The sequence below is a fragment of the Vipera ursinii genome (assembly GCF_947247035.1).
Source record: "Vipera ursinii genome assembly, chromosome: 2".
Taxonomy (NCBI): Eukaryota; Metazoa; Chordata; class Lepidosauria; order Squamata; family Viperidae; genus Vipera; species Vipera ursinii.
Window position 1 is genome coordinate 216,211,727 of NC_139513.1, and position 22,898 is coordinate 216,234,624.

At 41.9% G+C, this 22,898-nt stretch overlaps 1 protein-coding gene across 1 annotated transcript in view; it reads right to left on the bottom strand.

Annotated features, from left to right (window-relative positions):
- The window catches only part of ADAMTSL1 (ADAMTS like 1), a gene marked incomplete at its 5' end in the record, with an annotated part of 243,354 nt that overhangs the window by 199,815 nt on the left and 20,641 nt on the right, over positions 1–22,898 (bottom strand). Inside the window, one exon of the mRNA XM_083354613.1 lies at positions 21,452–21,579. Within this exon, the coding sequence (XP_083210739.1) occupies positions 21,452–21,579 (128 nt within the window). The remainder of the gene's footprint in view (positions 1–21,451; positions 21,580–22,898) is intronic.

Sequence of the window (22,898 nt, forward strand, 5' to 3'; positions counted from 1 at the left end):
CATCCAGCTGGGGTAATCTGGACAACAAAGATGTTATCCTTTCAATTACTATAGAGCAGACTCACAACCCTAAATTTTGGCCTTCATCTGCTGTGAACTTTATCTATTATGTGGGAGTTGTTGCTGAAGCAAGTTATTCATTGGATCCTTCCCCTGATGTTTTAGTCATCAGCTGCTTGCTTTGCTGCAGATCATCAACGTTCTCTTACATAGCAGTCTGAAATTCATCTGAGATTGTCTATATTTCTATTACCTTGAAATACAGAAAACATACAGGAGCAGTCATGCTCTTTCTCTCCACTGTCCAACTGAAACAGGCAAAGAATATTATCTAGTTTCCCAGCCCATTCCTGAGAGCTTCCATTGGTTATGGCTACAAAAAACCCCCACTTACTATACACTGCACGCAAAGAGGAATTAAAACAAATGGGAGGGAGGGAGGGAGAGAGAGAGACACAGAGAGAGAGAGAGATGGGCAAGAGTTCCTAACAATAGGGACCACAGGACCGTGACAGTTCAAAATAAATAACTTTTGTAGCACTTTCAAGAAATGTGAAAAAGAAGATAAAATAGTAAGTCAACTCAGCTTCTGGACTTGATAATCAGATCCTGATATGATCTTGAATTAATACACACTAGTATGTTTAGACCTTTTTAAAATAATCTGTTCCCAGTTTGCAACTTGACCATGCTTTCATATATACTGCATTTTATATTATATATGCAGCCTTTTGATATCGTGGCTCCCCCCCCTCGGCCACTTGGCGAGCTTGGCTCTACGGACGCAGTGGACCTGGTGGCGCTATTGCTGCAGCTATGGTGCCTGCTGTTGCTGTTGTACTCACCTCCTTCCCCCTTTTGCCGCCGCGGAGGCTGCAGCTGTTCTTGCTGTCATGGCTGAACCCGTTGTTTTGGGTCCGCTGCGATGGGCCACTGTTATTGACATCGGGCTGCCCCCTTTTTGGAGTTGTCATGGCCACCCTTATTATGGCTTCCGCTGTCGCCGCCATCGATCGTTACCACGATTTTGGCTTTGGGATCTGCCACAGGCTGACTGAACTTTTTATTGATTCCATCTCTGGCACCCTTCATTGTCTGATGTTACCGTTTCCCTTTTGTATGCCAGTGTACACTGCAGCAGATCTTTACTCGCAGTGAGATACCCCCCTCTCGCAGGAGCGTCCATCTGTTTTACGGAAGATCTTCCTTGATGATGGGTTGTGGGACCCTGAGAAATGGCATGCCACAAAGAGGAACCTGAGGGGATTTTTACTAGTATTTTTAAATAACATTTTAAGGGGATCCGGGAGGTCCAAGGGATCCGGAATGAACTTGGGGGAGTTCGACCCGGACAGCAGTCCAGACCATCGGATGGTCGTGGGGGGGGAATAGGGGTTTGGGAATGGATGCAGCTCCAAGTGAGGAGGGTCTTTTTATCCTGACAATGATTGGGAGGGGCAGAGAGTGTGGGAGCAGAGGGCTTTATCGTAATCGGGGAACGGGCCACCGCTGTCTTCAAGCGGTGGCCTGTTCCCGCCCTCATTGCTCTTCTTGCTCCCCCGGGGGCATAGGATTACAGGAACCTGGGCTCAGTTTGGTCTATATCAACGTCAGGTCCGTGGTGAACAAGGCTCCCCTCATACAGGAACTTATTGAGGAGGAGAATGCGGACCTGGCTTGCATCACAGAGACCTGGTTGGGCCAAGAGGGGGGTGTCCCTCTCTCAGAATTATGCCCACCAGGTTTCTAGGTGCTTCACCAGCCGCGGGCCCAGGGCAGGGGCGGGGGTGGTGGCGGTTATTATTAGGGAGAGTCTTTGTCTGCGAGTGGCCACTGTCCCTCAGATAGGTGGGTGTGAGTCTCTCTTTTTGAAGTGGGGTCCTGGAGTTCAGTTGGGCCTATTGATTACGTACCTGTCTCCCAGCTGCGTGTCATCAGTCCTGCCCAAGCTTCTCGACATCTTGTCCGGGTTGGCGATTGAGTTCCCCAGGCTTATAGTTCTGGGGGATTTCAATCTGCCTTCCGTGGGTGAGGCGTCTGAGTTGGCCCGGGAGTTCATGGCTTCCATGACGGCCATGGACCTGACTCAAATAATTCAGGACCCGACCAATAATGGAGGGCACACACTCGACCTGGTTTTTATCTCTGGGCAGTGGATTAATGATCTGGGTAGGGGGCATTTAATTATCCAACCCCTGTCATGGTCCGATCATTTTCTTCTCCGGCTAGACTTTCAGTATGCCACCCCCCGCCGCTGGGAGGTGGAACCGACCAGGTGGTTCTGCCCCAGGCGCCTGATGGACCCTGAGAGGTTCCAGACGGAGCTTGGGACATTTCCTGCTTCCCTTGCCCATGACTCTGCCAAGGCCCTAGTAGAAGCCTGGGATAGGGCAGCTGCTGGGGCCTTGGATCGAGTTGTGCTTTTGCGGCCTCTGACGCGGCGCAGACCCCGGGTGGCCCCCTGGTTTACCGAGGAGCTCCGGGAGATGAAGCACCGGAAAAGACGCCTAGAGAGCTATTGGAGGTCCAGCGTATATGAATCTGATCGAACACAGCTAAGAACTTATCTTAAGTCTTACCTAGTGGCGATGGAAGCGGCAAAGCGTGTCTACTTTTCCGCTCTCACTGCGTCCGCAGATAACCGCCCAGCCACCCTGTTTAGAGTGACCCGCTCCCTGTTTAATCAGGGACCAAGGGATGACCCCTTGCAGGGTAGGGCTGAGGAATTTGTACAGTATCTGCAGGACAAAATCGCTCAGATCTGGACTGGCTTGGACTCTGACTGGGCAGAATCCGGCGGAGTGGAGAGGCCAGGTCTTGATCATACCATTTGGGGTGAGTTTGACCCTGTGACTCTGGATGATCTGGACAGTATCAAGCATAGACTGAGCACTACAACTTGTTTACTGGACCCATGTCCCTCCTGGCTGGTTTCGGCCACCTGGGAGGTGACAGGGGGCTGGCTCCAGGCAGTTGTCAATGCTTCTTTCATGGAGGGTGTCTTCTCCCCCGCCTTAAAAGAGGCGGTGGTGAGGCCCCTCCTCAAGAAGCCTGCTCTGGACCTGGCCTCATTGAATAACTACTGTCCTGTCTCCAACCTTCGCTTTGTAGTGAAGGTTGTTGAGAGTGTTGTGGTGCGTCAGCTCCCGCAATTCCTAGATGAAGCGGACTATCTGGACCCGTACCAGTCCGGTTTCAGACCCGGCTACAGCACAGAAATGGCATTGGTCGCACTGGTGGATGATCTCTGGTGGACCCGGGACAGGGGCTGTTCCTCTGTCCTGGTCCTACTTGACCTCTCAGCGGCTTTTGATACCATCAACCATGGTATCCTGCTGCGACGGCTCGAGGGGTTGGGAGTAGGAGGCACTGTTTTACGGTGGTTTTCCTCCTACCTCTCGAGCTGCTCGCAGTTTGTATTGGCAGGGGGACAGAGATCTACCCCGAAGCCCCTCACTTGTGGGGTGCCTCAGGGGTCGGTTCTCTCCCCCCTCCTGTTTAACATCTATATGAAGCCGCTGGGTGAGATCATCCGTGGCTTTGGGGTGAGGTATCACCAATATGCAGATGATACCCAGTTTTTCATCTCCACCCGAGCCAACCCAGTGATGCCCTTGACGTGATGTCCCGGTGCCTGGAGGCGGTGCGGGTCTGGATGGGAAGGAACAGGCTCAGGCTTAACCCCTCCAAGACCGAGTGGCTGTGGATACCAGCATCTCGTATTGTCTAACAAGTTCCATCTCTTTTGATGAGGGGGAGGTATTGCCCCCCTCAGAAAGGGCTTGCAACTTGGGTGTCCTCCTGGATTCATGGCTTAATTTGGAAGATCATCTAATGGCCGTGACCAGGGGGGCTTCTGCACAGGTTCGCCTAGTGCACAAGTTGTGCCCCTTTTTGGACCGAGATGCCCTATGCACGGTTACCCACGCCCTCGTCACTTCTTGCCTGGATTACTGCAATGCTGTTTACATGGGGCTGCCCTTGAAGAGCACCCGGAGGCTTCAACTGGTGCAAAATGCGGCCGTGCAGGTGCTTATGGGAGTATCTCGGTACTCCCATGTTACACCACTCCTGCGAGAGCTGCATTGGCTCCCGGTTACCCTCTGAGTGCGATTCAAGGTGCTGGTAATAACCTTTAAAGCCCTACATGGCTTAGGCCCGGGGTACTTGCGAGACCACCTGCTGCCATTGTCAACCTCCCATCACCCGGTTCGCTCCCACAGAGTCGGCCTCCTCAGGGTGCCGTCGGCCAGGCAATGTCGGCTGGCAACCCCCAGGGGGAGAGCCTTCTCTGTGGGCACACCAACCCTCTGGAATGAGTTGCCTCTGGAGCTGTGGATGTCCCCTGACCTTCGGTCTTTCCGCCGTGACCTGAAGACCTGGTTGTTCCAACAAGCGGGCCTGGACTAACTATGTTTTTTAATTAGGCTTTTTACTGGGTTAAATTGTCTCATAATTTTGCATTTATTGTTTAATTGTCTTGTCTTTTAAATTTTTTACTCTATGTTTTTTAATTTTTATTGTTGTGAGCCGCCCTGAGTCCTCAGGGAGAAGGGTGGCATATAAATTTAATCAAATCAAATCAAATCAAATCAAATCAATCAATGTTAATCCAGAAAGGTTGGGCATATTACTATTTGAGTGGGAATACTGGCCTACAACAGGTACACAAATGATTCTGCCAAATTTTTAAAAGCCAGACTGATGTTCTTCCTTGGTAAAACAAGTTTATATATTGTGCGTCCTTGCACAGCCTTGGGTACAGCCCCTAGAGACATCCAAAATTTGTTACCCAATTGTTTGTGATTGGCCAAACACTTAAAATTCAATAAGGGCAATTTGAAAACATACAAAAAGCCCTGAGATTTTAAAAGACCCTACTGAAAATAAAAGTAGAGACTGTTTTGATTTAGGTCTTAATCTTTAAGATCAGAAAAATAGGCAAGGAATAGATTAAACCTCCGCTGGTAACTTTAATAAAAAAAAGCAACCATATTTTATGAATATTTTTCCTGCAGCAGTAACAAAATAAACAACCAGCTGGAACAATGCCAGCAGCAGTCACTGCACTCAGCAAACTGTCTAGGAAAATCAAAACACAAATCATAATCTTTGAGCTGCCAGAGGCACACATCTGGCAAGTAGTATGGGATAATGATCCGAAATGAGAGCAAGACAAGAAGTAATAGAGCAGGAGACTAAAAACTATTAGAAATTAATACTTTTAGCATAAATAACATTTGCCCCATCTCAGGTTTTAGAGAGTCAGCGTTTCTGATGTAAATAATTTGTCACAGGCGAAATGAACTGAATGCCAGCCTTTGTGTGAGAGGAAGGAAGAGATCTGAGCTTCACACAAATGTCCCTAGGATGCATTGCACTCTAAATTACACCAATGTAATTTTATAACATTCATAAAAGGTAATAAAGCTGCATTAAATTTATTCCTAATATTATTAGGAACAGCCTTTGGTAACCCATTCAACCCTCCTCCTTTGCTGAGTTGCCTCTTTAAACTTAAAGGGCTGTATCCCAAGCTTTGCCTGGATCTTTTCAGTGGAAATGCAAAATCCAGATTCTCCTATATATTCCTATGGCACACCATGGTTATTTTGGAAGTCTCTCCACAATTCAGGACAATATTCACCTCTATAAGCTCTGCTCTGACGTCCTCTCAAAAAAGGAACCTAATATAACTCTTAAAAACTTCAAGTTAGAATGTAAGTCTGAAATATATATATATATATATATATATATATATATATATATATATATATATATATATATATATATATATATATATACATATACATATACATATACACATACACATACACATACACATACACATACACATACACATACACATACACATACACATACACACATATATATATATATGACAAATGCTTGTTAACTATTAGATTACCTTGCTAGGCCCCAAACATGGGACAAATCTTTATATCATATATCTCCCCTTGCTTCTCTGCTAACGAAGCGAGAGAGATCCTGTGGCTTAGAGGTGAAAACAACTGCCTAATGTGTAATCAGCCCAGGTTCGAATATCGAATCTCGGAAGGGTATGGCTGACTGATGAAAACTAATAAGTTTGAAATGCATATCAGTCTCCCTTAATTCTTTGTTAGCAATTTAAAAATTATATATATAATTCAGTAAAAATAAAAACAATGAACCAGAGGACACTTAAGAATGGAACAAAAAGGCCAGTTCACTGTGGCACCGTGTTACTTGGTTTAAGTTTAATAATAAACAAACAAAATAATCTGGGAAACCATCAAGCTAAAGGAAATTGCTACAAATAAGATCTCTTTTTTATTCTTTTTAAAAAGAAGATAATATGGAAACTATCTTCCAGGTGTTTGACTGTGATTTTTTTTCCTAATAACCATGTGAATAAATGCTAACCAAAAGGCTGGTATGGCGGCAGTTAAGTAAATGCATCACAGGAAACCACAAGGATACCAAAATGAAGTAACACAGGTCATGATGCCACCCCTTATGCAAATAGGAAAGGGTGTGGTTTATGTCATGATTGTTGCCATGCACATTTTGCTCTTTGCCCTCCCGTGAATGTTAATGAATTCAATATTCGAAATACTTTTTAAAACCGAAACAACTTAGATCCAAATCTGTAAGGAACACAAGCAAAGATTTTCTTAGTGACTGCTCCATGCTCCTGATTTCCGGTCAAGAGAATGAAAGCTCTTTGCTGCCTTTCCATAAAGAGGCAAACATTTTCTGTGGAGATGAGTTTCATTGTCTGGAGTGCTCCTGCTTATGTATTTTGTTCACAGACTCTAGGTTCAGTCTTCAAATAGGAATAGTAAAGAATCTTGCCTTATCTAACAAAATCTAACGAAAAGAACCCTATCTGACAAAATGAAATTCAATGTAGACAAAAGTAAGGTTTTACACTGTAAAACCAACTGTGTAGGTACAGACTAGGTGACACTTGCCTTAATGCCCGTAACGCTGAGAGGGATCTTGGAGTCCTAATGGACAATTATTTAAATATGAGCCAGCAGTGCATGGCAGCAGCCAAAAAGCCAGTAGAATTCTAGGTTGCATGAATACAGAGATAGAATCAAGATATCATGAAGTTCTAGTGCTGCTTTACAAAGCCTTAGTAAGATCACACTCGGAATACTGCATTCATTCATTTCTAGTCATCACAATACAAAATTCTGGAAAGAGAGCAGAGAAGAGCAACATGAGTGATTAGGAGGAGGGAGGCTAAAACATACAAAGAATAGTTACAGGAATTGTGTATGTCTAGTCCATGGGTCGGCAACCCATGGCTCCGAAGCCGCATGCGGCTCTTTAAGCCGTCTCCTGCGGCTCCCAGTCCTCCTCCGCCATTCTGGAAAAAAAGTGGGAGTAAAAAAGTCCCATTGAGAGAATGGGGTGGCGGAGGTTTGGGGAGCTGAGCGCGCAGCTCTCCAAACCTCCACCACCCCGTTTGGAGAGTTGCTGCCTTCGTCCATGTTTGACGAAGGCAGCAGCTCTCCAAACGGGCGGCAGCAGTTTGGAGAGCTGCGCATAGCTGACTCAGGAATTCTGGGAGTTGAAGTCCATGAGTCATAAAAGAGCCGAGGTTGCCTACCCCTGGTATAGGATTTCCTACTTGAGCAGGGGGTTGGACCAGATCACTTTCAAGGTCCCTTCCAATTCTATTATTCTGTTGAACTCCAAGCGCCAATCAATGTCAACTAAACCATACTAGATAATGAATGGTATGGCTTAGTAGCTGCATTTACACAATGCACCCAGGAAGAAAACTTTGGTGGCAGCGGGGAATGCAGTGCCAATTTTAATCCATACTCTTACAAAATATTACCCCTTATTTTCAGACTTGTATTTAATTCCAGTTCAAAACAGATGCTTTTGTATAGTATTATATGATAATAGGATAACGAAGAGTAAAATGTTTGATTATTTAAACTGCAGACTTAGCTACATCAGTTGTAGTCAGGGCTAGGTGTATCGGAAAGAAGTGATACTGTAGGTATTTGTGCTTCCTCTCCTTCCTCCCACCAATTTTATATATTTGCACTGGTCTTTGCCTGATATGTTTAGTCTCCTGCTTAGGGCATTTGGAACGCATCAGACAAAGCGATGGTATTTTTTGTGTAGAGGATAGATCAGCCTGAGATCCTTGAAATCTACTGCCAATCAGAGTATATAACATTTGATTAGAAGGACAAATTATCTGATTGAACCTAAAGACATTCACATGAATTGCCTGCTAGATCCCCACAAATTGCAATTATATTTATTAGGACATTAGTCCTACCATTTGACAAAAGAGAGCTGTTCTGAGCAATCTTTGCTATACTGGCCTTCTCCAACCCTATTACTACAGTTAGGCCATGGTAGCTGCTTATAGTGAAAAATAATTTGGAATTTATTTAATTCATGATTCATGATTAACATGCCGATTAACATGCCGCAATCATTCAGCATTTTAAAACCTGAACAAAATTACCAGCTACCTCAAAATGTGCCTATGATTTTCTTGCAATTGGAACACAAAACAAATATTAGAACATGATGATGATTTGTTTTAGCTAATCTGTCTTACAAATTCCCCACTGGTTTCATAACGTCGTATGTGTTATCTATATTCCGGATTGTGTGTTTTTTTTAATCTTCGGGTGCATTATGGTTTTAACTTGGCAAAAACTTTGTGGCTTAGAAGAGAGCATCAGTTTTACAGACAAGAAAAGGTTATTGAAAGACGACAATTTCTTTAATGTTGCTCAGGTGATGATGAGAAGTATTAAATCCACCCCACAACCGACATTCTTCATAGGGAATTTTAACAATTCTCGAAGGCTTCATCACTGGAGGGTTTTTTTTTAAAGAAAAGACTGGACAGCCACTTGTCTGAAATGGTGTAGGTAGGGTCTCCTGCTTGAGCAGAGGGTTGGACTAGAAGACCTCCAAGGTCCCTTCCAGCTCTATTCTAACTGGTCAAGATTCCTGGGTAACTTCATTCACCCAAACTGACTGTGACTAGAAAGCTGCTTCTGCAATGTGCAGATGACGCTGTTTCTCTATCTAGAGTTAGCCAAAAAGATTATCTTGTGTATGTACTGTTGTTTGGATCACTAGCTGACAATCAGTTCCAGCAAGAGGAAAAAAAAACCTGTGTGCATTTTCTAATTGGGCTTTCTATAGTGTTTATTTGTTTCTTAATGGCCAGGATACTGAGCAAATCAGACAATTTTAATACCTATGTATAACATTTCAGTCTTTCCTCCATGAACTGCTTGCTGACACTCTGCCATTCAATCTGCATCAAACGGGGTCTGTTTTTCTGCAGCAAAGGACAGTTTATCTGTGCTGCACTCCAGGTGTTCAGTGTTAAACTTTGCCTCCATTGTTTCAGGGCATTCCTATTTGGATTTGGGACTTTAATCCCACTGTGGAGTGTCTGCTTTCAAAGTTTTTCTGTTCTTCTTGGCATGGCCAAGTGCATATCGACTGCGTTCTGTTTAGAGGCCAGTTCTCCCTCTGTGGAATATACGGCTTGCGTTCAAGCATTTAGGTTTTGGTTGAAAGTGATCTATGCAAATAAATCTTCAGGCTATTTGTTTCTCCTTCAGAAAAGATAATTGTGTTAGTGTTTTGTCAAAGACATTCTTTAATAAACTAGACTTTCCATACATTTCTCGACTAGGCAAAATCTATCCTTAGCATTTACATCAAGGACAATGAAATCGGTTCTTCATTGGGTGTACTCTGTTCCCCATTGCATTTTAAGTTATCTTTTAATTTCATTAGAAGCCATATAGTTTACCTGGATATTTTTGACATTCCAAACTATTTAGCTACATTTGCTAGCACTCAATTCAATTTTATGGCTTCTGCTCTTCTAGATGGATATTTCACAAGAATCCTTTATGCTGAATGTGCTATTGGGGGGGGAATGCATTTTAATACTTATTTTCTTTGAATTTTATTATGTTTCACAAAGTAAATTACTTACAACAATTCTATCTAAATTTAAATTTCAGGAGGGAGTATCTGCTCTTTCAGAAATATTTGATTTTTTTAATTAATACATTTTAAGACTGCCTCCCCGCGGATTCATAAGATTATCCCCAAACATTCATAGCTTTTAATGAATTCCTCTATTTTGTCCAAGTGGAACTAAATTAAATTCATAGGTATAGCTATAATTACTATGAATTCTCGCAAAAGTCTCATAATGCTCTTTTAGAATTTACAGAAACATAGAAGTAATAAAATGTAAAGACATTTTATTCAAGAGGAGTTAGACCTCAAGTGAAGAACTGGTACCAGAACTAGATTTTTTCCCCCAAAGGCTGGTCACGAAAAATCCATTGCTGGCTTACAGAATTATGCTGACAAAATTACTGACGTTAAGTGATATAGATTATCAGTTTCAGTAGCGTTACAATTTATATTGGAGATTTGGCCTTCTTTTTAATTTTGATATATTTTAATATACTACAATCAAAGTTACCGTTAGAATAATTCATTTGATTTGGAGAACTTTGTGTATCCTGCAGGCAAAACGAAATAGAAGCAGATGGAGCTTTGAATCTATATCCCAAAGAATCATCCCTATGAGGGATGATTACAAATGATAACTGACTGTTTTGATGCTGCTCTGAAGAACAAATTCTATGCGGTGCAAAGATGTGCAGGTTAGAAAGAAGAAGGCTTCAACAAACATTTTAAGCCTATGTACATTGAAGTTTTGAAAGCATGCTGTTAGAATGCTCACAAATGTCTGCCTTCTTAGGTGCAGTTAGCAAAAACACCTATTAATTAACTGGCGTGGCTTTTACCCTCAATTCCTGCTAGTTTCCCAAGATGGCTATTATACAGTAACTGGGATTTACTTTTTTTTCTGGGCAGGATGACACCCTTCATTTCCCAAGAATACCCATGGATCTTATGTGGAGACCAGGAACTTTTTTGGACAGACTCGCATTTTGCCATATGTCAGCATTCTATTTTTAATTCTTAGTCAGATGGTGCAAAAACATTGGCCAGCACCATCAGAGATGTCCACGGATTCCATTTTGCCTACCCTTTTACAAGCCAACAGTTATACTGAATCTGTGATAATAAAAGTGCTTGAGTATGAGGACGAGGACAAAACAGCAGCAAGGGAAAACCCTCAAAGCATTTTATTAATCAAATGGGGGCAACTATTGGTGGTAAGCAGCATGAAGTTTCTGGGTGTACAGCTAACGAGTAGGCTAGCTTGGTCGCTCAGCAGTGAGACACTGGTGAAGCAGGCATAGCAACGCCTGCATTTTCTGTGTCACATAAGAAAAGTACATTTTCCTTCCCTTGTCCTTACCACTTTCTATAGAGGGATGATTGAGAGCATCCTGTCATATTGCATCACTGTCTGGTTTAGAAGCATCACTGCTTTGGACAGGAAGGCGGTGCAGAGAATGGTGAGGATGGGAGAAAAAAATTATTGTTAGTTCACTCCCTTCCATCCAGGACATAGCATATAAGCGAGGCTTGAGCAGGGTCAGCAGCAGTATTGTCTGGGACGCTACACATCCTCTTCACAACCTGTTTTCCTTGCTACCTTCTGGGAGAGGGCTTCGTGGTACCTGAAGCAGAACATCTAGATTCAATCACAGTTTTGTTCTACATAGCATTAACCTTGTGAATTCTCAAGCTTCCTCTTTCCACTATGTATTCAAAATGGACAGTAATTAATACATATACATGTATATATATATATGTATGGGCCTAGGTATATATATGCATGTAGCATGTGTATATGTGTGTTATATATGGGTACGGGGAGATATATACTTTCTTTTGAGAGCAGGCAACAGAAATTCATTTTAATCTGTGTCAGTATGCTCACAGTAAAAAATGACAATAATTCTTGTCTCGTCTCGTCTCGTCTTGCCCTGCCTTGCCTTGCCTTATCTTATCTATCATGTTTGCACACTAATATCAATTATAGATGTGCAATGACACTAGGTTTTTCTCCTTAAAAACAACTGTACTACAGATCTGAGGTCCTATTTCCCTTAGAATGAATGTTTTGAAAATGTACATTAAGTGCATGATTAGTAAATATGCACATAAGAGAATGATTCTTTTCCATGAAATGGCTAGTAAAACTATTAGATAAAACTTCAAATTCTGACAATGCACATTATGTAATGACAGCTATTTTTAGATATAAGGTTTGTTTTTAAACTCAATATAGAAAAGGGAATATCTTTTGCCTAAAAATAATCAACAAAAGATGTCTTGTAAAATAAAATTTTAACTATGGCATGCTTCCATTGCTCCCACCAAAAGCAAAATAATGAGTTATCCTATCCTGATGAAACAGAGAGGCATGCTTCAATTTCATAGCACATTACACAACGGGCAGAAGGAATTGAAGAAGCAAGTGTTATATATATATATATATATATATATATATATATATGTATATATATATATATGTATATATATATATGTATATATATATATATATATATATATATATATATATATATAATATATATATATATATATATATATATATATATATATATATATATATATATATATATATATATATATATATATATATATATATATATATATATAAAAAATCATGTATTATATATAACATAACGATTTGGGGTTTTCACTTGCAAAATTATTTCCCATTCAAGACAAGGGAGCTTAAATTTGAGCACCGTGAAAATACAGAACAAATGAAATCATGACTAATCATAATCAGCCACAACTTGCAAAGAGAATAAAACTTGACAGGGAAGGATGATGACAAAAGCGAACAGCCTCACAGGGTGCCAAGTAAAACAAAAAAAATGGGCTGAAGTCTGGAATGAAAACCACTTTGGATTCCATAGATCATCCTAGGAAAGGTCACTAGTCCAATATTGCTAAACTCTAATTCTTGGAATACATATTAAAAACGTTAGGCCAAACGAAAGGGTGTGTGTGTGTGTGTCAGGTAAATAAATACAAGGGAGGTTAAGCTTGCTTATAAGATGTAAAGAACAGGACGAATGAAAAATATTTGGAGTCAAAATATATAGGTATGGGTTTTCACTTATTGACCATTCACGTCAAGGGCAGTACGCTGAGAATTTAAAAAGCACACTGTCTCAACGGACATTATCCGAACAGCAAACAGCCATGCTCCCTTGCATATTTAGATATAGTAATTATATAAACATATATTAATGCGTCAGGGAGTAAAAAATCCATTTAGAATGGGTGCAAAGCGTTCAGGTTTTTCATCCCTTGTTGCCACCTAGTGGATGTTGGCAGCTCTGACCTAGTAGCATTGCCACACAACCACTGTTTTAAATATAGATGACTCTAAATGTAGCTTATAATATAGTCTATCCCAGGGGTAGGCAACCTTGGCTCTTTTATGACTCGTGGACTTCAACTCCCAGAATTCCTGAGCCAGCCATGCTGGCTCAGGAATTCTGGGAGTTGAAGTCCACGAATCATAAAAGAGCCAAGGTTGCCTACCCCTGATCTATCCCTTTGAATGCAACAGTCGTCGGACTAACATAGCTAACCTTCCACCCTATTTCTAATGGATGTCTTTGCTAAGGCAAGCCGGTTAGAAGCAAGCAAGGAATATTCTCATGTGTTTTTGAGTAGAATAGGTAACATAAGGCTGATGGGAGAGAGGCATTTTCAAATCTGAAAATTCTGTTAGTGTAAATGTACGAGTTAATGCTACTGGGTATGCCTCTTGTCTACACAGCCTTGCAAGGCTGGCATTAACCTTGCAAGTCTAAAACTACATCTCCCCCCTCCCCCTTCACCTTTATACTAGTAGTCCTTATGACTTATAATTGAGCCTGCCCATTGCAACTGTAAATCATGACGGTCATAATGTAGGTAATCACATGACTGGATGCAATTTTATGACTTTTTTTACATTATGTTGCAGTTGTTAAGCAAACCCTGCCATCATTAGGGGAACCTATTGTTCGCTGTGGGCCTTCCCCCCCCCCCTCCCGGAAACTGGAAGTAAGCACCAGTTTCTGGAACGAAAGTGGTAAATTGTGGTGATGTGATTGCAGGGCACTGCATGCAGTTGTAAATGTGGGCCGGGTTGCTGAGTGCTTAAATGTGGTCGTGTGACCATGGGGAAGGGCAAATGTAACTTTGGAAGAAAGTTGTAAGTCGCTTTGGGGAGGGGCGTTGTAACTTTGAATGGCTGTTAAGCAATTGGTTGTAAGTTGAGGACTACCCATAGTCCAACAAATTAGAGAGAGTCTCTTCTGAGACGTTCGCCATTCCCCCCATTCCTTCCCTGGACTCAACTGCTGGTTATCTGACCATTTTCTTGTTTGTGGTCCATCTTTCTGTCTTCCTTAAGTAACACCAGCTGCCTGCAATTAGTGCAGGTTCACATCCCACCAGGCTCAAGGTTGACTCAGCCTTCCATCCTTCCGAGGTAGGTAAAATGAGGACCCAGATTGTTGGGAGCAATAAGCTGACTTTGTAATAATGCCGCTGGGGGGGGGCGGCGAAAGCCCTAATAAGCAGGCATATACATAGAATGAAGGCTATTGCTAAGCACATTGGTTTGTGCTTAAATTGTAAGCCGCCCTGAGTCTTCGGAGAAGGGCGGGATATAAATGGGATTAAAATAAAAATAAAATAAAATAAGATCATTCACAAGTATCATTACTCTTGTAGGTTGAATTTGCAACAGGGATATAAGTGACTCATGGCTGACATCTATTTTTGCCCTAGAAGAGGTTGCTGTTCTGTTCTGATGACACAACAACTAGAGAGGAGAGATAAACTCTTGCACCCAATTCTCTGGGGATCAGGTGGAGCACATAAAGTAGATTTTTCCAAAGAGACAGTGGAACTGGTTGATAACAAAACAACAGTTGTATTTGACCTGAATAGCTCAAGGAATAGGATTCGTAAGATCTGGCAGCTGACATTTGGAAAATAAATTACTTGCATTTATTCAGCTGCTTAGCCGTGCACTGATGTTTACAAGAAAGGCATATATGCTTTGCATAGCTTCAAAGCTGAAACAATGAGACTGTATTCGCCTTGTGCTTAATGCTCTGGAAGGCATCATACACAAATTGAAAAGGCATAATACACTGTGAACATTCCTCAATGGAGGAAAAATATTTATCTTTGGTTTGTGGCGTGGTCTGTTCCATAGTGTTCAATTGGTGTGCCAACTCTTCATTTATCAAACGTACAACCCCAAATCTAGCATTATTCTTTATTTCATTTGTTACAGAATTATGTGTGGTACACATAATTCTCTGTCATATGACACATGTCTGTAAAATAATAAGCTGCAGTGAGGAAACTCAACCACTAACCCAAAGCACAGATAGTACTGTTTTTAAATTTTAAAGCTACGTATCATATATTTAAGCTTATTTCTAAATCCCTAAAGTTTGGGTGGATTTCTTTCCTTTTCAGTTTCAACTGCATATTCTGCAACACACAAACACACACACACACAATCACCATTTAGTAGTCCTTTACATTCATAATTGTATGAAAATAAGGGGGGGAAAGTTATACACTTATTGCTGTGCTAATTCAAGGTCAGAGTTTACTATTTAAAATATATTTGTACTGGCTAACAGAATCAGCACATTATAATCCTCTCTCAATCTATGAATTGGCAAAAGCTCACTTTAGGGTTTTTTAATTCAAAGAAAATTGGCTCAGTATGCAAGTGAGTAATCTTATTTATTCAGACATTTCTACTTACCATGTATGCATTTTTTACCTAGCTTGCTCTTTTTCTGGTGTGATCATAAATACCAGAGGGAAAAAACTAGCGAATTATAAATTGTGTCAAAAAACCTCATAGATACTTTTATACAGGTCTTCTAACTATTTATGAAATCATTTAAAGCGCGATCTATTAATATGTAATACAAGTTATATTTTGTAATAACCACAGTTGGGACTCTAAAGCATTACGAACGCTCTCTACATTGCATTTATTGATTGATTGATTGATTGATTGAGTTTATATACCGCCCTATTCCCGTAGGACTCAGGGCGGTTTACAAGGCAATTAAAACATAAAATACAAAAATTAAAATCAGATTAAAACAATTAATTAAATTTAAGCCCTAAAAATTAAAATCTAAAATCCAATTAAAAATTAAAAACCCCTCAGTCTGGACCAGACAGCTCGAAGAGCCAGGTTTTCAGGTCCCGGCGAAATGAACGAAGGTCGGGGGCTTTTACTGCTACTGCCATTATTTTTTTTTCAAAAAAACTCTTGAGTTATATCCAAATAGCACTACGGGTTCATGACCATTTGTTAGCCACCCCTTGCACCAACCCCATGATCACATGATCTCAATTTGGGTGCTTGGCAACCAGATCACATTTACAATCAGTAGACAAAGGAGTGTGACTTTTGTTTTTGATTTCTGGCAAAAAAAAATGCCCTTTCAGAAAAATGGGTTAACACTGATGACCGTGGATTTGCGTAACGATAGTGGTGATTCGTTTAATGACAACAATAACAACAACAACAACAACAACAACAATAATAATAATAATAATAATAATAATAATAATAATAAAGTTGGAAGGGACCTTGGAGGTCATCTAGTCCAACCCCCTGCTCAGACTTGAAACCCTATACCAGGGGTAGGCAAACTTGGCTCTTTTATGACTCGTGGACTTCAACTCCCAGAATTCCTGAGCCAGCATGGCTGGCTCAGGAATTCTGGGAGTTGAAGTCCACGAGTCATAAAAGAGCCAAGGTTGCCTACCCCTGCCCTATACCATTTCAGACAAATGGCCGTCCAGTCTCTTCTTAAAAACTTCCAGTGTTGATGTCAGGGTAATTAAAGTCCCCCATTACTACTGTGATGTGCTTCCTACATACCTTCCTACAACTGTGGCAGGAAAGGTCGTAAAATGGGGCAGAACTCATGACCGTCTCCATCAGCAATAGAAATTTTGGCTGAATCGCGGTTGTAAGTCGAGGTCTATCTGTAAGGCCAAATCAGTTTCCATTTCTGGCTGCCTGGACTCCATGGAGGCTATTCTTATATACTAATCCCAGATGCTGCTGTGCTTGAATAGGGGTAATGCTACCCTTTCTCTCAAAGTGATGTCCTGTTCAACTTGGTTCAGCCCATCCTAATTGCCAGCATGTTTTTAGGCTAAAATGCCCTACCAGAACATGGGGCCTTATTTTCAGAATTGGGTCTCCTCTCTGTCATCGGCTCAGGCATAACATCTCTTGAAGCTGTCATAAAAGGTAAAGGTAAAGGTTCCCCCGCACATGCCTGCTAGTCGTTTCCAACTCTAGGGGCCGGTGCTCATCTCCGTTTCAAAGCCGAAGAGCCAGCATTTGTCCAAGGACGTCTCCATGGTCATGTGGCCGGCATGACCAGACGCCAAAGGTGTACAGAACGCTGTTACCTTCCCACCGTAGCGGTCCCTATTTTTCTACTTGCATTTTTACATGCTTTCGAACTGCTAGGTTGGCAGAAGCTGGAACAAGTAACAGGCGCTCACTCTGTTACGCGGCACTCAGGATTCGACCTGCCAAACTGCCAACCTTCAGATCGACAAGCTTAGCCACGTCCCTTGAAGCTGTTATAGGAGCCTGATTACATGTTACTTCTGCAGGCATTTTTTTTTCTGGTCAGCCTCTGCTTCAAAGAATTCTGATGAAATGAACATTTTTTTTTTGCTTGGTTCGGTCTCCATTCCATCAATCGGGCCACCTCAGGAAAGGATTGGTGGTTCAGGATTTGCTCCGAGAGACTGTTTTGGCAACTGACCTCCTCCTTAGGCAGATACGTCACAGGCTCTCTGTTGAGCACTTCATAAACTCATTATTTTTTAACAATAGAAGTTAAAATTAAAAGTCATTTAATTAAAACCATTAAAATTAAGGCAATTAAAACCATTGACATTAAGGCAATTCGATCCTTTCTTCATTCCACGTTAGTTCTGAATTCTGCAAGTACATTGCCTTCTCGTTGAAGCAGGCTCGGTTAATAAACGAAAGAATCGGTCTGGGCAGTTGGATTTTTCTGACTTTCTATTGTATATATGCAACATTGGAATCATTTTGAAACCTCTGCCAACTATTTCCAGCCATATGTACAGAGAGAATTTCAGGCTCTGGAGAGAAGACCTCCCAGCTTCTCGAAAGGCCGTCCTCCCTTCCAGCAGCCCTTGTGCAGACACAGAAAAATCATAGGAGGTTTGTGAAGCGGTTGTAGAAGGCGGCAGCCATTGGAAGTAGCCTTTTTGTGTGTTTGGGCAAAGACTGACCGCAGGAACAGATGGGAACTATGGGGGAAAATGTCTTCAGCTTGGTATCTGTTAAGTCTTAGCAACCTTCTTTCTTTTGAAACACAAGCAGACGCCGAAGTCTGAAGGATTCTTCCCACTTTTTCTGCCTTTCTCTTCATTCCCATAGAACAGGGCTGTCAAACTGCCAGCCCATGGGCCGGACACGTCATCCAGAAGCCACACCCACCCCACTGCCGGCAATGGCAAAACCGTCCTGATACGTTGCGCGACATCACGTGACATCGTGAGTTTGAAGAGTCGTACAGGTAGTCCTCGATTTACGTCAGTTCGTTTAGTGACTGAAGTTACAACGGCACTGGAAAAGAAAAGGACTTACGACTGGTCCTTACATTTATGACAGTCACAGCATCCCGAGTCACGTGATCCAACTCTGGGCTACTTGACAACCGTCACGTAGTTATGAGAGCTGCAGCATCCCGAGATTATGGGATCATCCTTCGCAACTTTCCTAGATGGCTCCTGACAAGCAAAGTCAATGGGGGAAGATGGATTCGCTGATTGCATTTAACAACTGCAACTGTTCACTTAACAACCATGGCAAAAAAAAGGGGGTAGAATTGGGTGTGGTTCATGTTGTGTAGTGGATTCTTGCGAAGCAGGAGGCGAGACGAGAGGGTTCAAACAGGAACATTGTTTTATTGTAGTAACAGGAACAGAACTGAGAACTGAGGCTTCTACGCAGCTACTTATACGGCTGGCCACTAGGCAGCGACCAATAGGTTTAAAGAAACCTATTCCCACCCCAGAGTCAACCAATGATCGTCCTGGAGACTGCATGTCTGGGCAGCCAGCGACCGTTACACAGACACCTTAATTAAGCAATCGCAAGCAGCATTTACAGACATGTGAAAACAGTTCAAGTAAAAGGCCCAATACATTACAGTTCGCTTAACCAACCCCTTGCTTAGCCGTAAAAATTCTGGTCCCAGTTGCAGTTGTAAGTTGAGGTCTTGTTTGTATAAAGCTGGCAAGATTATGAGAATGGAGGAACAGTAAAGCCACCAGTTAAGCTTGAATAATGGAGAGTACACAGTCATGCCCATGTTATTTTCTTTGCAACAAATGCAGAGTTTGTCTGTGGTGCTTCTTTTTTCGGGAGGCAAATCAAGCACTCTTATTGATTTTGAAGTTCTCTTTCTTGTAAATTAAGTAACTTTTCCCCCCGAAATCAAGAGTGACTGGGGCTTCTCACTCTTTCTTACTAGACTGCATGAGCATGCCAGCCTCATACAAAAATAGACCTTTTGCCTCCTTGCACATGGTTAGCTTATTACCACAGGCACCATCACATCAGTACAGATTTGATTATTTAGCTGTCCATTTCAGAATCTGGAAACACTTTTTCTACAGTAATGTTGTCCATTGCTCATTTAAAAAAAATCATTCTTTTTATTTATGTATTTTTTTTAAGAATTGGAAAATTAGCTTGTAATGTTGCATTTCAACAACTTTTTTTTGTTTTTTACCCGTTCCTGATTTTTCCCCCTCCCCTCCTGTAAATACAAGTTTCTGGCTCAAAAAAATTGTTTTCACTCTGCAGGGCAGTGGTTAGGATTACTTGGCCAAATGTGAGGATTTTTTCTTCTCTGCAACAATACGTTACGGCAAGAGAATATTGTACAAGAGAGGAGTACGGATAGAACACATTTAGGAGAGGTATGGAAGAATGTGTTACATGCTAGTTTTAATTAGCACTAGCTGTCATTTTATTTATTTAATTTGGTTTAGACATCACTAAACTCTAGGGTGACTCTGGGCATTCACAGATACCTCTACGATCCGTCTGTACAAGTTTCAATCTGGTTCTTTCCTTTTGCTCCATTAACTCCACTAACCGCTGCCCAAATTTTATGGAGGAAACATTTAATAATCATGTCAACCCAACACACGTCAGCTATTGATTACTGCCTAGTTTTGATCCTGGCTGTGCTTTGTAACTGAAGGAAACTCATTTGTAAAAATGGAACTCCGTAGATCATTGAAAACATGAATTTGCATACATTAATGGATAGATACCTGGCTGAAAATACCCAACTCCAATATAGGAACTCTCCAGCTTACAATCATTTGTTTACCACCGAAAAAGTGACTGATTTTTGCACTTATGACTGTTGTAGCATCTCTATGCTTACATGATCAAAATCTAGACGCTTGATAACCAGTATGCATTTACTGCAATGTCCTGGGGTCATAGGATCGCCATTTGTGACCTTCCCAACTAGTTTCCAACAACTAAAGTTGGACGGGAGGGGAAATGGATTTGCTTAACGACCACAATTCACTTGATTAGCTTAGCAACTGTGGCCAGAAACTGTGCCTGTAGAATCAGGTCTGACTGGCTTAACAACCACCTTATCGAACAGTGGAAATTCTGGACCTAGTTGTGGTTGTAAGTCAAGGACTACTAATCTCTTGATATTAGACCTCTCCCAACTGAAAAAATAATTCTGGGTGCAAAAAACTGGATGTTTTTCTCAAATTTAGCACAAGTGGGGGAGATGATCATTTTGGATGGGAGATGGTTTACGAATGCTGTGTAAGAAATGTTTATAGCACTGCACATTTTAATGCATTATATAATTGTGTGTTAAGGGACGCAGTGGCTCAGTGGGTTAGGATGGTGAGCTTGTCAATCAGAAGGTCGGCAGTTTGGCGGGTCGAATCCTGAGTGCCGCATAACAGAGTGAGCGCCTGTTACCCGTCCCAGCTTCTGCCAACCTAGCAGTTCGAAAGCATGTAAAAATGCAAGTAGAAAAATAGGGACCACTACAGTGGGAAGGTAACAGCGTTCCATGCTCCTTTGACGTCTAGTCATGCCGACCACATGACCACGGAGACGTCCTCGGACAAGCGCTGGCTTTTCGTCTTTGAAATGGAGTTGAGCACCGCCCCCTAGAGTCGGAAACGACTAGCACGCATGTGCGGGGGAACCTTTACCTTTACCTTTTATAATTGTGTGTTAAGCCATCCAACTTGCTGGATGGTTGCTGAAAAAAAATACCATCTTTTAAGTTTAAGCTAGTTCCTTTCTACCACAAGATGCATCTTACAGGATGGATGCAGGTTCAAAAAATGTTGGACTACTTACTTGCTACTCAAGCAGCGCCTCAAGGAGTAGGAAGCACCTCCACCACAAGTACGGGAGCATTCACTCCATGAGCCCCAGGCGTCCCAGAGACTATCTCGATCCTCTTCGGATCGAGCAGTTCGAGAACTCTAGAAGAGAACAGAAGACAGCATGAAGGGAAGAGAATTTGGCTTACATTCAAAATAGTTGAAACTCTGCCTACTTACTGTTATGTATTCACTTAACAAATGTCTCATTTAACAACAGAAAATTTGAGCTCAATGGTGGTTGTGAGGCAAGGACTACCTGCATATAAACATTTACAGTCTGTATATGTTTCCATTTTTGCATATTGTGGAATAGATTACTAATATATATCAAAAAGGCAGCATGGACATTATGTATACATAAGGTCCCATCTTTGAAACTCAAATACTTTGGCCACCTAATGAGAAGGAAGGACTCACTGGAGAAGAGCCTAATGCTGGGAAAGATTGAGGGCAATAGAAGAAGGGGACGACAGAGAATGAGGTGGCTGGATGGAGTCACTGAAGCAGTAGGTGTGAGCTTAAATGGACTCCAGAAGATGGTAGAGGACAGAAAGGCCTGGAAGAATATTGTCCATGGGATCGTGATGGGTCGGACATGACTTCGCAACTAACAACAAAAGGGTCCCATCTTACAGATCAGAATCCATCTGCCTCATATAGGCTGGGGTACCAACCTCAATTCTTGAATCCTGAACCTAAGCATACTTCTACTTACTGCAGCTCAGTATTCATTTATGGGAGATCCTCATTTAACGACCACTCATTCAGTGACCATTCAAACTTACAACAGTGTTAAAGTGGCAGTCATCTCATACTAATATTGGTTACTATGTTCCCTTGGTCACATGATCAGAATCCAGGTTCTTAGCACCTGGCTCACAATTACAATATGATCACCATTTGTGATTTTCTCAGCTTCCTACAAGCAGAGTCAATGGGGAAGCCAGCAGGAAGTCACCAATGGTAACCATATGCCATTCTCGCTTATAATGAAATCACCCAGGCCGATTTGCTTAATGGAGGCAATTTCCATTGCTAAGTGATATGCTCACATGATGTCAGACTTTATGATTGTGTTGTTTAGCAATGGAAATTCCCAGCCCAATTGCCATCACTAACCCGCATACTGGGTGCTTCTTGGAAATGCAAGAACTGGCTGACAGGATACCTGAATTAGATGCAAAATTGGGCACAGCCTAGGGCAGTGACTTTTGTCAGCATACTTTCCTGATTCCTCAAGGGCAGAAACTAAACACCTCAGTGTAACTGTGGAGAAGCAAACGTTTGTTTTTATATTTCATTAAACCAGGAAAAATAAGGTGGGAGGGGGGAAATCTCAGAGATGCAAATGCCAGGCACCCTGTCTTGCATTTCAGAGGTCAATGTTGGGCACTAGGCCAGCAACTGTACTAAGATAA